The following is a 14,551-nucleotide window of genomic DNA, read 5'->3' as shown; positions in this document are numbered from 1 at the left end:
TCCCCCAGACCTGTTTATTTCCTTGGGATGGGGGAGAAACACACAGAGAGGTCCTCCCAAAGCAACCCAATCAAACTGCTGCTTTGGAGCAGATGTGGACCTCCCTTTCCCCTCTTTAGCCTCCCTGCCCCCACTGTAAGCAGTCACACAATCCTACTTCCTTCCAGCAGTAGATACTGGCCTAGGTTAACGAGTCCCCAGGTAGTATTGAAGTAGGGATTGCTAAAGGCTGTGGGAATGTCTCCCTCAGAACTTTGGCCTGCAGGTAAGACCTGAGTTAGAGTCCCAGCTCTGTTAACTCACTGTGTGACCTTGTCTTTTCCCTGCTCCAATACCATTTTCCTCTTTAAAAGATGAGGTTGGACTGGATGACCCTGAAGAGCCCATCCAACTGTACGTACATTTATAAAATTCTTCACCACAGACATGAGGGAACTACTCCTCAGCTCCCTCTTGGCCTGAGGGATAGTGAGGGGGTGGGGATGGGGTCACTATTTCCAGAAGAGGACATTCCAAAAGAGAAGCCAGCAGGGGTAGAGGCCTAGGGAGAGCAGTGGGAAAAGCAGGGCGCCATAGAGGTGGTGATCTAGGACACCTTGGGCCAGAGCATTGAGGAACAGCTGCCAGCCCTCAGCAAGCGTCAGGGGTGCCTCCTGCAGCTCACGCCACAGGAAAAGGCTGCCCAGGAGTGTGGCTCCTGGACTCACCAGCACTAGTAACACTGCATACAGAAACCTAGGAAGAGGAAAAAGAGGCAAGATCAGGGGATGAGATTTCCAGGAAGGAGAGGCCCCTATGGGAAGGAATCCAGGAGATGGGAAATTTCCAGGTTGGGGGTGGGGGTGGGGGTGGGGAGGGAGGAAACACTGGACTGTGTAATATGCTTAGGGTGGGAATAGAGGGTAAATTGGGGCAGACCTGGGTCCACTGGGCTGTGTGAGGGCAGCAGCAGGCACCATGGTAACAGCAAGCAAAAAGCCCAGAGAGAAGTTGAAGAGGGAGATACAGCCCAGCTGTATTGCCAGGTAGAGCAGGGCTAGGAGCTTCAGGGCCATCCATCCGCTGTCTGGGCCTCGGGGAGTGCTGCTCACAACCCTGGGGACAAGGAGATGCGGCTCAGAGGTTTCAGACCACACACTGTCACAATCTGAGCCATCCCATCCCCCCCATAAGTCCCCCTACTTTTATTTCAAAATAGGTGTGGTGAGTCCCATTCCTGTAGGAGCTCACCGGTGGGTGCTGTGAGGCAGGGCCAGACCAGCCACGTAGATGGCGAGCAGTGTGAGCACCACAGCCTCAGCCTCAGCCACAGGGAAATGTTGGGCAGCCACATGCTGGCCCATGACAGGCAGCAGGTACAGGGCCAAACCAGTGGCCTGAGATATTAGCACAGGGGCCACCAGAGGGGTAAGGGCCACACCTCGGGCATCCTAGAAAGACATAGGAGATCAAAGTTATATACTTTGGGTCAAATCACATCCTGGGGGTAGCAGGGAATTACAAGGAAGTAGCATCACACTTTAGGGGGAAATGCAGAGAGTGAGTTACAATAGAGGAACCAGCAGGGAACCAGTATCAGAGCTGCTCCCCAGGGTATCCTAGGTGTGTGTGCTGGGGCTAAGAGGACAGGACCCAAGTCAGGCTGGTAAAGGGGAATGGTTGGGGAGGACAAGATTTCTTCCCCTTCAGGGCTACATTTCCAAGTACAATGGCAGGTTAATCCAAGTCATTTTTCCCTGTCCACTGTGAATGACTCTTACCGCCCCCCTCCTCCCCCCCCCCAGCCCACTTGGTTTTTCTTTTCCTCTCACCTGTCCAATAGGTTGGGCAGGGCTGTGATTGGGGCCTGACTGCTCCTCAGGGCCGAAGTCCACCTTATTGAGCTTCACCCACAGTTCCAAGGCATGACCCAGTCAAGGGCAATGACAGGACTGGGGAGATCCTTTCCATTCCCACCCTACCAGATCATGTGATTCCCAGCCTCTCCTGCCTTCCCTGTCCCTTGTTCATCAGGGGACATCCCTTGAGTCCCTAGGCAATCTCCCATTGCCACCTCTCCCCCTCCCCAACACCCAAGCACAACACAAGGAAGGATATCTTCAGACTAGGGATGAAAAGTAGGAAGCCGATGGCAGGCATGTAGAGGCCAATGGAGACAAAGCGTGACAGCGATGGCAAGAGGTAGAAAAAGTAGGACTGGTGCAGTCGTTCAAGAAGATTGTTCAGTTTGCGGAACATTCCCTCCAAAGTCCTGGGGAAGGAAGGTGATCCACTCAGTCATCCCCCAAGAAAGCCCCTCTGACACAGAACCATAGCTCTCTGTGCCAAGATGAGAATAAGCTGGAGTGGATCCTTTAAAAGCTGTCAGAGAAATGGAGAGGCAGCGGGATGAAATGGAAGGAACACTGGGCCAGGGGTGGAAGGACTTGAACCCAAGGCCTGGCTTGTGTAGCTCTGGCCACGTCAATTGCTCACACTGCGCTGCAGTTTCCTTGTCTGCAAAATGAGGTTTGGACCGGATCAAGGGTTCTTAACCTGGAGGTCTGTGACCTTAATTATTAAACATTTTCATAAGTGCATTTCAGTACTGTCAGTTTCTTTTGTATCCTGCTTTTTTTTTTTTTAATGCATTTAAAAGCATCCTATGAGAGCCATAGCTTCACTGGAGGATTTCAGGTACTACAAAGGTTGAAGACTCTTGAAGACCGAGAGAATTTCTAAGGTCCCTCCAGGTTAAACAATGAATTATCTTTAAAATGCAGAAGTGTTCTGTAAATCCCTGAGGAGTCTCTAGTGAAAAAGGATTGAAAGCTTCCTTAGGGAGAGCTGCAAGGGCCAGCTCAGGGTCCATATTCAGAGGAGAGGTAGGTTCTCCACTGCCTAATGCCAATCTCCCCTTCCAGCCTCATCTCACATTATTCCACTCCATGCTCCAGCCAAATCAGATTCCTTTCTGGCTCCCAAACATGACTTTTGCTTTCCCCCTGACCCTGGCTCCATGTTCACATTGGTCATTCCTAACCAGTTTTTAAAGCCCTTCTCAAAACACTCTTTTATGAAGTCTTCCCTGATTCTGCTTTCCCCCCTCCCCCATCCAAGTTGGTAAAGACTTTACTGCTCAAACCTCACAGTGCATTTTACTGCGAAACTCTCAAAGCCTTCATCATGCACTATGGTGCCCAGAGCTATCTGCATTGGTGCCTTATTGTCCTAGACTAGTAGTCTAGCTCCACTAAGAGCAGGGACTCTAGTTTTTCTAAACTTTGTATTTCTTCCAGCTTTGGGCATATGGCTCTGCACACAGTGGGTACTAAATTTCTGGGGGGTAGATGCAGTGGGGGGAGGGGAAGAAGAGGAGGGAAGGACCAGGCCATGTGACAGAGAAGAAGGCTTTCATCCAGAGACAAGGGGAAGGACAACCTCTGTCCCAGGCTGAAGAGAGGAGACAGATAGGGCAGTCTGGACCCCCAAATCCCCATGCTGTGCGGGGGTATGGGAGGGAGCTACAGTGGCTAAGGTCGGGGCAAAGAAACTCTTGAAGAACAGTGAAATTAGCCAGCTACTAAAAAGCTAGAGTGAGCAGAGAGAGGAAGGGAAGGAGGTACATTTTGGTATAGTAGAAGATTTTTGCATTAATTACCTTGTAAAGAAGGGTGCTTTGTAATGTTTAAAGTTTTAGAAATGTCAACTATTATTATCAACAAAGTGCCTTAGTTACAGTGGTGAGAGGAAGGCTACCAAAGATCAGACAAAGCAGAGGCCTAGCTAGAAGTCTACCCAAGATCCACTGACTTTCTTTGGTTGCCTATCCCTGCAAAGGGGCGCTGCCCATGTCACTCTTACTCCTTTCTAGCAACTTACTTGCCCACAGCAGTCATGTCGTACTTATACTGGCGGAAGCTGTTGATACCACGTAGGGTGATAGCTTCTACGTGGTAGCGCAGGAAAAGGCCATGGGGCCCATGAGGGCGGCCAGAAGCCTGACGCAGGACCATAAGCATCAACGTCTGCAGTCCATGCAGGGAGTCTCCCAGAGATGCCCAGTCTGAGTGCTGGAGCTGTGGAAGGAGCACAGGGTCAATGGCCTAGAATACCTTCCAACATGGATGGCCATGGATAGCTATGGGGAAGCACAGAGATTTGGGGGTTCCCAGGCAAGTATGTAGGTACCTATGGAGATAGCCCACTGGGTCCAAAAACTAGAACACCCCCAGGGGATCCAGGGAACCCAGTTTGGAAGCTGCATCTATGGTAAAGCATAGAGGCTCAGAGGTCTAGGTCACCCCACCCCACCTTGGGGATACCCTGCTTAGCCTGGGCCATTACAGGGGAGCATAAGACATCAGGGTCTAAATATCCCTAGCAAAAGTACTCCATCTAGCCCTAGCAATTACAAGGGGAACACAGGGATTCAGAGTGCCAGGGAGCCCCCTCCACTGGCATACCATCTAACCATTATGGCTATAGGGAGACACAAAGGGATTAAGGATCCCCACAAAAAAGACAGTCCATCTGGGGTATAACAACTGTGGGAGGAGCAAGGGAAAGCAGAATCAGAAGGGCACAGTGATGGGATACAAGATTACAGGGTCCAACAGGATCCAAGGTCAGGGGAAGGGATGAAGACTCCCACCTGGGATATATTATCTGGTTGCAATAGCTTTAGAGAACAGAGCAGAGAAAAGGAAATGGGTAATAGCAGGTCAGAAGGTGTGAGACAGAAAGCCAGAACACCTTATGTAGCACTGACATCTATAGGAAGAAGGGACAGATGGAGGAACACCCCCATCTAGCCAGGGTAGCTAAGTGGAGAGCAGGGTTTGGTACCACCTTCCCCTGCAGTGTGCAGAGCAGAGACTCCTTCTGGCAGAAGGCGTGGAAGAGATTGAGAAGGTCCAGGTTAGGTAGCTGCCCATTCAGGCCCTCCACAGCCACATCCAGGCTGGTGACCACATCACTATTCAGCTCCAGGGCCACTGCTGCCTGGATGGCTCCTGCACGGCCCCGCAGTGCAGATGACTGCATCCCTGCAGGGAAGGGAAGAAAAAAAGGGCATGTCATCACAGTGGAACTCAGAACTGAGATTACCTATATGACCTGAGTAAGTCACTTAACCTCTGGCCTCAGTTTGTTCTTGTGTTAAATGAAGGAGATGAACTAAAAATGACAACTGTCTTAAAGTGGATTATGTAGGCTGCCTTAGCAAAGAGTCAGTTCTCCTTCACTGGAGATCTTCAGTTGGAGACTGAGGAATGCCCTCTGGGATTTGAAGAAGTGATTTTTTGCTCACAGATGGGTTAGACTAGGAGATCCCTGAGATCCCTTCAAGTTCTGGGATTCTATGGTTCACCCTAGTTCTTAAGACTATATTCCTTAGTAGTCAAAGGGTGGGGTGGGCAATCACATTTCTACTATGATGTGATAAGGGGAGCAATGAGGTTACACTCATGGATTTAACATCATTATCAAGAGAAGGGGTTGGCTGGAGCTTTATATGAGAAAGGGACCTGGAAGAGTACCAGGGGGTCCTACCAGTAATGTTAACATCATGGTAGGCTTCAAGCCAGGCCTCTGTGCCCAGCAAATCATGCTCCGTTACCAAGAAGATGATGTCCTTGGCCCAATAAATCTGACCTGGGCAGAAGGGAAGGGAAAAAAGAAGAGACAGTAGGAGGCAGTCAGTTACTTGGTCAGGGCCACTCCAGGGTAAACCTCATGGAATCAGTCCTGGTCCACACCCCAAGGGTCAGTCCCAAGGGCTCACCCCCTATCCAGAGTCAGCCCCAGGAGGTTACCCCTGGATCACTCTCCCCAGCTCACTTCTTTACCACCCTCCTCTTTACCCACCCCCCATGCCCTTACTCCGAAAGTAAGCAGCCAAGGACAACAGCAGTCCTACTGCCTGGGCATTGAGGGTTTCAGGGCTGGAGGGCACAATGAGCACCAGTGACTCAGTGCTGGCTGCCCTTGGAGCTCGTAGGATTCCATACACGTTGGTACCTGACACCATCTGCAGAGGGACTAACACAGGTCACCATGTGGGAAAACAGACACACAGTGACACAGTTTATTTTACTCATGACCTGCAACTAACACTGTTACTGCTCTATTTCCCATTGTCAGAATCCTGATTACCCCTACCGTGGTGTTCCTCCTTCCCATTCCAGTGGGCCCTTAAAGTGACCTCCATCCTTTCCAAATGGCCTATGCCATATTTCCCCTGTATCTCCTTGGAGTGGTCCCCTCAACTCCTTTACTGATGCCTTTTGAACCCATAGCAGACACTAAATTCCAAAGGGACTCCAAACTGTCTCCTCTATGTCCTGTAAGTGGTTCTTCTGTTCCCCCCATGGTATTCCTTCTGTTCTCCTGCATGACCCCACAGTGTCCCCCCATCCTCCCAGTGGGCCCTGCAGTACATATCGCTCGTGGGTCTCATCAGGGAAGGGCAACGTTCGGGAGAAGCTTTGACTATAAACTTCCAGTCCCACAGAACGCATGGTCCGCTCCAGCCAGGCCACAGGCAAGCTTCTGTTTAGGGGAAGAGAGGAGTGGGTCAGGATCCCTCAGGGTTCCCTTCATGAAGAACCCTCCAAACCTGCCCTCTGAAAGGAAACCCATAGATGCATAACAATCAAAAAGGGGATCTTCCCATCTGATCTGCTACTCACCCTGTTTTCCTGCGCTGGGCAATGAAATCTCTGGCAAAGCTGAGGGCACGTTCTCCACCCTCAAACTGCTCCTCCACCATAGTGGAACCCATAGCATTCTCTGATATGTAGGTATTCTGGGTCAGTGGTGAGAAGGCCAGGCCCAGGAACCAAAAGACACCAGCCAAATAGCTCACCACACTGATAAAGAAATAGGTTAGGGGGCACTGAGACCCTGGCAACCACCTGCCACACAGCTTACACGAGGAATGACATCATTGTCAATCCTTTCTCCAAGGTTTCTTTTGCATCATTCACCTTGTAAGAGACAAATCCAAGGAGTTCACCCTTCTAAAACCCGGGGGAGCAAGAGGAGGGGAAGGGAAGTCACTGAGGCAAGGGAAGCAGACATAACCTCTAACCCCTAAGGCACAGATCCCCACCTAATATATAACAGCTTTCTGGGGGAGTCACTCTTTCCTGCCTCTGCTCCCCCTCCAACTCCCAGGGACTGAAAAACCTGGGTTTGGCAGGCAGGGAAAGAACTGGGAGACCACAGCTGATATTTTTTTTGGTCAGCATCTCTTACATACATACATGCATGGCACATTGTGTATATGTCTAATTCCAGGTAAAGGGAGGTAGGGAGGAATGAAGAGGGACACTGGACATGGCCAAGGACCAGAAGGGAAATGGATGATTGAGGAGCCAGAAAGAAAGGAGTGATCAGATGGCTGAGGGTTGAGCTGGGCAGAACCCTCACCAGAGTGGAGTGTTTAGGCGCAGTAGCAACCGTGCCAAGGCCCGACGCCTGTGTGAATCCAACAGGAGCCCCATAGCTAGGGGATGAAGGGAACCTGGGGAAAGGAATCAGAGGAATGTAATCAGCATTTCCCACCACCATCCACCCTAAGATTCCCTGACTTCCTCAATCATCATCACCTCTTCCACCCTTAATAGGGATCTCCTTCTACCCCCTTCCCAATACAATGACCTGCCCAACATTTCCTACTAATTGTACTCAATGATCCAGTCACTGAGTTACACACACAGATATAATCGGTCACATACACAGTAAATGCCAGAGTTGGAAGGAGGTCAAGTCCATCCTTCTCATCTTACTCATGAGGAAACTGAGGCTCAGAGAGGTGAAGGGATTCACCAAAGACCACACAACTAATAAGTGGCACGGCCAAGACTTGAACTCAGGTCTTCTAATTCCAAGTCCAGGTCCCTTTCCACAACACTATGCACATTCTGCCACACACAAGTATAGAGTCAGATAGATACAATTCTTTGCCCCCTCCCACATGGAGCATCTTCCCCTTCAAGATTTATGGGCACACACAGTGACACACACAATCACACAAAGTCCCATGTGTGGAGCATCCTCTCCTTCAAGACTCACAAGCACAGTCACCCAAACACACTCATACATAGTCTCATACCCAGAGAGCATCTTCTCCTTCAAGATCTGCCAAGACACGAAATCACACACATACACATAGTCATACACAGTGTCACAACTAGCATCTTCTCCTACAAGATCTGCAGGAACACACAACCACATGCCCATATACAAAATTTCACACATGAAACATACTCCCCCTCCAAGATCAGCCTGCATATGCAGTCACATACATGATCACACACAATCTCACTGTCTCCTGCAGAGCATCATCTCCTGCAGGATCTGAGCATGCAATCATGCACAGGGTGTGTGTGTGCGTGTGTGTGACACACACACACGCACACACACACACAATCTCAAACCCAGAGCATTCCCTACTTCAGGAACCAGAGTTTGTGAGCATGCGCAAGGCACACCAACACACAATTTCACGCCCAGAGCATCCTCTCCTGCGGTCTCTGCAGAAACAGCCATGTGAGCATGCGCAGGTGCGGAGAAGACAGATACACACAAACACACAGTCTCACACCTAGAGCATTCTCTCTTGCAAGCTTTGCAGAAACAACTATGTGAGCATGCGCAGGCGGGACAGACATACAGACAGACACACACACACCGTACAATCTCACACCCATCTTCTCCTGCAAGATCGCGGGAATGGGAGCATATGAGCATGCGCAGGTAAGAAAGAGACAGAGAGAGACAGAGAGACAGACACAGAGAGAGAGAGAGACAGAGAGAGAGAGACAGAGACAGAGACAGAGAGACAGACAGAGAGACAGATAGAATGACAGAATCTCACACCCAGAGCATCCTCCCCTGCAAGATCTGCGGGATGGCGAGCATGTGAGCGTGCGCAGGTGTGAGCCACAAAGACAGACAGACAGACACACACACACACACACACGCGCACACACACCACTCACTCTCACACAAGGAGCATCTTCCCCTCCCAGATCCTCCTCAACACGCAATCACACCCACGATCACGCACAATTTCGCACCAACATCCTCTCCTGCAGGAATCTCGGCACAGTCACCACCTCAGGAAGATTCCCTCATACACACAATTTGACAGACAGACCTACACGCACACGAACGCACGAACACACGAACACACACACACACGCACACACGCACACACACAAAATGAATGAAGGACGTGGGACGATGGACGCACCCACACCTCCCCCAGCCCAGCTCACAGCCGCCTTTGCTTCTCACTCACCAGCCTCGGGACACGCCCACTTCCGTCCAGGGCGCTCTCACTTCCGGGACGCGAGCGGAGCACGTTGGGAGTTGTAGTCCCCGGGCGCGGGCCCCTCTGCCGGATTTTCTGGAGGACGCGGGGAGGCGCGTGTTCCTTCTTCTCTCCCAGCTCTGATCCTCCTCCTAGACTCATTCCCTTCCCTTCACCACCTCCAGTTCCTCCTTTATCCAGCTGCCCGAGTAATCTTCCTTTGGGCGTTCTGTTGCCTGTTTTATAAAAGCCAAATCTACAGGCATCTAAAACCTTTCGCAGCATGGCTCTAAGCCGTTTCCCCAGGCTCATTGCACATTACTGCCCTTCACGCACACTCCCCTCCGATCAATTAGCCTACCAGCTGTTCTAAGCCTTCTAACGTGACATATTCCGCTCCCAAGCATTTGCACAGCCCGTCTGGTCCCCCCAGATCCTTGTGTCCTGCCTGTCTTCATCCTCCTCCCCAAATCAGCAAGTCTCTGTCCTCCTGTTGTAACCCTCCTCCCAGCCCTCCCCGAGCGGAGCTGTAAACTCAGGGGGCAGAGACTGTTTCCTTTTTATGCGCCCCGTGTCCTGCAACATCATAAGGGTGGTTTAACTAACACTTATTGTTGCTGCATTTATCTTGTCCCTTTACTCAAAACCCTTCCTTAGCTCCCATTAAAGCATGTGCGGTTCTTAGCCCGGCATCCAGATTCCGTCAACGCGTGGGTCCGGCGCAGCTTTCCTGCTTCTCCCACTCCAGTCGCTCCATGGCAGCCACCTGACAGCTGTTCGTGGATCTTGTACATCTGGACGCACTCACTCTCGTCACTGTGACTAGGGGGATCCCGCTCACCCCCAGCTCCGTCTGTCTATCAGAGCCCCTCTCTTCCTCCCGTGTCTAGGCCAGGGCTTGGCACGCAGTGGGCACTCCCAGAGCCCTTTGCTTGGACCTCGTCTCCGCACTCATCCCCTTCTCCCACAGATCATCACTTACAAGCATCTCCCTCCTCCCCTGTTAGATCACCAGCTCTCTGAGAAGCTGGTGCGTCATTTTCCACCTCTGCATCTCTTCCAGTGCCTGCCACAGAATATCACACCTAGTGCGAAACGCTTAACGTTTGTTGGTGTTTCCCTTCTCCCAGGCACAACTTAGATGTCCTTTCCTCCATAAAGTTTCCACTCCTTTCTTTCGCTTCAAGCTTTTTTTTTCCTTAGAATCTTTTTTTTTTCCTTTGGAGGGTGGAGGAGATTGATGATTGTTTCTGTGGCATTGTGGTTATGTACTATCTTTCCCTGCCATGGGTCATGTGATCTCTCCTGGGGATGGTACATGGTGTTACCTAGTTAGTGGTTAAATCGAAAGGTAAACTAAAAGCTTCTTTAATCAAAAGGTTTAATGATTGGTCTAGAAGTCGTTGGTTAATTTGGCTGGAACTGCAACCTAGATAAATGGACTTTGTCTGGAATGCCTGACTAGGTTAATGAATCCCAGGTCTGCAGGGATATGTTCCAAGAAGGATACCATTATATATTCAGGTAAGGTAGAGCAAAGTTACTCTAGGACCATGGCAGGAATTAATACAGGTCAAATAAAAATGAAGAAATGTTAATTAAGATAGTTTTGAACCTTTAAAGCCATTCACTCTAACAGAACTGGGTAAAATTCTTTTAGCTATTCACGGATCATGTGCATCTTACTTTTAGAGCCAGACCTAAGGCAGGATAAGTTAAACTTTCACTCAGGGGCTGAAATTTAGAAGGGGATCACTACTCCCCCAACTTGGTAACAGATAATTTAGCTACTTAGCATCATATATTTTTACCAATTTATTTATCCAGATGTTTTTTAAAAAATAATTTTTATGTGTTATAAGAGATGATGAACAGAAAGACTTCAGAGAGGCCTGGAAGGACCTATGAACTGATGCTGAATGAAAGGAGCAGAACCAGGAGAACTTTGTACACAGCAACAACCACAGTGTGTGAGGAATTTTTCTGATAGACTTAGACCTTCACAGCAATGCAAGGACCTAAAAAATTCCCAATGGACTTTTGAGGCAAAATGCCTTCCACATCCAGAGAAAGAACTATGGAATTGGATCGCAGAATGAAGCAGACCATTTTCTCTTGTGTTACATTTTGTTCTATGGTCTCTCCCATCCATTTTAATTCTTCTATGCAACATGACTAAGGTGAAAATGTATTTAATAGGAATGTATGTGTAGAACCTATATAAGATTACACGCTGTCTCTGGGAGGGAGTGGGGAGGGAGGGGGGGAAGGAAGGGGAGAAAGAGAAAAAAATCTAAGATACATGGAAATGATTGTAGAAAACAAATAAAATAATTTAAAATAAAAATAAAAACTATTTTATTTTTGTATGAACCTAAACACACAAAAAAATTCTCATATATACAGTATAACATGAAAAAGGGTCTAATATGAAAATACTAATATTCATGTCATCTGGCTTGCCTGTAAAACAAAAGGGCATACAATAAATTCCACATTATTTTCAAAACTGTCCTCTTGCCCATGCTTCCTTTTGTTCTCTTCAGTGAATTAAACAAAAAGTTTCAATGGCTCTTTTAATTTGGCATCACTATTGCTAACCTCTAACTCCATCCTCCAAATAAAAACCAAGAGGAAAAAAAGGAAAAACAATTCCTTGTAATAAATAAATATAACCAAGCAAAACAAACCCACATAATGGTCATGTCCAAAAATGCATCTCTTTTTGCACCTTGTGTCCATCACATCTCTGTCAGAGGGCAGATCATATGTTTCATCATAGGTCCTCTGGAGTCATGGTTGGTCATTGTCTTAATCAGAATGCGTAAGTCTTTCAAATTTTTCTTCACAGTTGCTTTTTGCTTTTTTTAATAAATTGATGTTTTTTTTCCCACTTCTCTCTGCATCAGTTTCATACTACCCAAGAATCTCTGAAATTTTTTCTTTTCATATTATGTATGAAATACATGTATAAATACATACATATACAATAACATTCCATTACATTCATATAAATCTTTTTCACCTATGCTTTAATTGTCTGAAAGGCAATCTAAGGCACCCCCTTATGCGTCTAGTTTATTTTCTTTTATTTTCCCTTTTAGTCTCCCTCCTCCCCCTTTTAAGAACAGGAAGTTTGTTTTGCTTACAGCTATTCCCTCTGTGACTTTATCCTCCTTTTTAAGCCTTTCTCCCTATCTGTGATTTTTTTTCCCTGTGAGTTTGATATATTCCTACATCAAATATTGTATAGAAGGATGTGTGTTCAATCTTGCTTTGTCTGTTTCAGATAAATGAGGTTGATTTGATGCTTGCGCCTCTTTCTCTTCTTTTTTGTACATTCTTTCTTCTCATTCACTCCAATTAGGAGAAATAGCAAATTCCACTCCCTTATTCCTCCTTTCTATACTAGTATATTGCTTTTTACCTTTCCTTTTTTTCCCCCTTCTTAAAATCACATAACAGAACAAATCCATCCCCCAGCATGTGTTTTTTTTCCCTTAAATTCCCTCAAAATCCTATAAAGACATAAAAGTTCTGAAGGTTCTTGAAAGTTCTTGCTTCTTCTCTATTAGAATGTTAGCACTACTTCATTAATCAGCATTTTCCAGTTCATTTAAATTTATCTTCCTAGGTTTCTTTGGACTTTTGTATTTATATTTCAAAGTTCCTTCTCAGCTCTGATGTTTTCATTAAATATTCTTGAAAGTACTCTATTTCATTAATGGTCCATTTCCCACTTCCCTTCCCTCTCCCCACCCCACTCCCAGTTCCCTATGATTATGCTCAGCTTTGCAGGGTAAATTATCCTTGGTTGTAAGCTTGTATCTTTTGTTTTTTGGAATATCATATTCCAAGGTCTCCTGTCATTTTAAGTAAAAAGTTGCTGAATTTTGTGTGATCCTAACTGTGGTTCCTTGAACTCTTCTTTTATGGATTCTTGCTATATTTTTCCTTTGATGTAAAAGCTCTAGATTTTGGTTATGACATTCCTGGGACTTCTCCTTGGGGATTCCTTTCTAGAGATGATCGGTGGAGTCTTTCCATCTTCATTTTACCCTCTGGTTCTAATAGATCTGAGCATTTTTAATTTATGATTTCTTGAAATATAGTGGGGATTTTTCTTAATTCATAGTTTTCAGGGAGTCCAATGATTCTTTAATTATCTCTCCTTCACCTTTTCCCCAGGTCAGTTGTTTTTAATAGATTTTGCATTTTCTATTTTTCAATCTTTTGATTTTGTTCTATTGTTTGTTGCTGTCATATGGAGTCAGTTTTGTTTGTTCTAGTCCAGTTTTCTGGGAGCCCCTTATTTAGATAAACTTCTCCACTTTCTCTTCCAAGCTATTCATTCTTCTAATTCTTTTCTCCAGAGCTTTTGATCTTTTGTGTGTTTATATGGTCCTTGTGGAATATCCATTTTCATTTAGACATTGCTTGCCCTTGTTATGAAGCTACTTGTTCCTGTTTGGGATTTCCAGATCTGCAATAGTGTTTTGCACTGCTTGGTGTTTTCTTTGATTTACTCATCTCTCCAGCTTTAGTTCTTGAATAGAAGCTTTGTGCCAGGGCTGTGCTCTGTCTCATACTGTGAGGTGGATTGGTTTGCCTTGTGGTGTTTGGTTCATCTTAGATCTCCTGGGTTCCTCCACTGAACTCCACTTTCGGTGGTTGGGCCCTCTTTGAGTTTCAGGGTAATGGATCTTCAGGGTCCTACATGACTTCTCCGGACAAGAATGCTAGGGGCTCAGAGCCTTTGGATGCCTATAATGTCCTGTTCTGAGCACTACTGTGCTACTGCAGTCACTATCACTCCCTGGGGCTTTCTTGGGAGAGGGGAGAAAGATGAAGGGGAACTCCAGTCTTGCTACCTTTGGGCAGAGAACATGGCAGTTTACAGCTCTCTCACCCTCTCTGGGAGAGTGGAAGGCTACACTGGGCTAGGGCTTGTGTGTACATGTGTGAGAAGGGGCTGTCCTATTGCCAACAGGCTTCTGTCTGGTTTTTTTGGTTTTGTTCGTGTAGTTCTCAGGTGGGAAGTCACTTACTGTAGTTTCTCAATGGATGTCTAGATCATTATTCCAGGTAAATTTTAGGTTTTTACTATAGTAGGTATGTGGGAAGGGGTGGTTTGCCACCATTCAGGTAGCCCTCTTGGCTGAAAATCTTAAGTTTCTCAAAGGACCTTATATATATTTTGTCCCTGTACTTTTCTTAACACTTGTATCATACTTATTTGTGTGTCATATC

The 14,551-nt window shown here is 47.1% G+C and overlaps 1 protein-coding gene across 4 annotated transcripts; it reads right to left on the bottom strand.

Moving 5' to 3' along the window:
* GPAA1 (glycosylphosphatidylinositol anchor attachment 1) lies at positions 1-9,377 on the bottom strand. 4 transcript variants are annotated; one of them, XM_072602661.1, is made up of 13 exons: positions 9,290-9,377; positions 7,414-7,507; positions 6,672-6,851; positions 6,420-6,531; positions 5,863-6,010; positions 5,533-5,634; positions 4,831-5,027; positions 3,862-4,058; positions 2,098-2,251; positions 1,812-1,904; positions 1,231-1,430; positions 919-1,095; positions 1-735 (listed from the first exon to the last, which is right to left on the bottom strand). In XM_072602661.1, exons 2-13 carry the CDS (start codon positions 7,485-7,487, stop codon positions 492-494), a joined length of 1,878 nt encoding a protein of 625 aa, XP_072458762.1. In that variant the 5' UTR covers positions 7,488-7,507; positions 9,290-9,377; the 3' UTR covers positions 1-491. The 4 variants fall into 4 exon arrangements, with proteins under 4 accessions (XP_072458762.1, XP_072458764.1, XP_072458765.1 ...); XM_072602663.1 differs by lacking the exon at positions 9,290-9,377 and adding an exon at positions 9,242-9,287; XM_072602664.1 differs by lacking the exon at positions 9,290-9,377 and adding an exon at positions 9,267-9,285.
* Positions 9,378-14,551: the final 5,174 nt, after the last annotated feature.

The sequence above is a fragment of the Notamacropus eugenii genome, chromosome 4, assembly GCF_028372415.1.
Source record: "Notamacropus eugenii isolate mMacEug1 chromosome 4, mMacEug1.pri_v2, whole genome shotgun sequence".
In the NCBI taxonomy this organism is placed as follows: Eukaryota; Metazoa; Chordata; class Mammalia; order Diprotodontia; family Macropodidae; genus Notamacropus; species Notamacropus eugenii.
Note: the sequence above shows the minus strand (reverse complement) of the source record. Positions and strands in the feature narration are given on the sequence as shown.

Coding starts and splice junctions, on each gene's coding strand:
- GPAA1 (XM_072602660.1), bottom strand. CDS start 7,776: ATGAGTAAGATGAGAAGGATGGACTTGACCTCCTTCCAACTCTGGCAT. Junction 5,028..5,532: donor CCATGATGTTAACATTACTG/GTAGGACCCCCT, acceptor CCTTCCCTGCAG/GGATGCAGTCATCTGCACTG. Junction 4,059..4,830: donor TCTGCACACTGCAGGGGAAG/GTGGTACCAAAC, acceptor CTCCTTCCACAG/CTCCAGCACTCAGACTGGGC.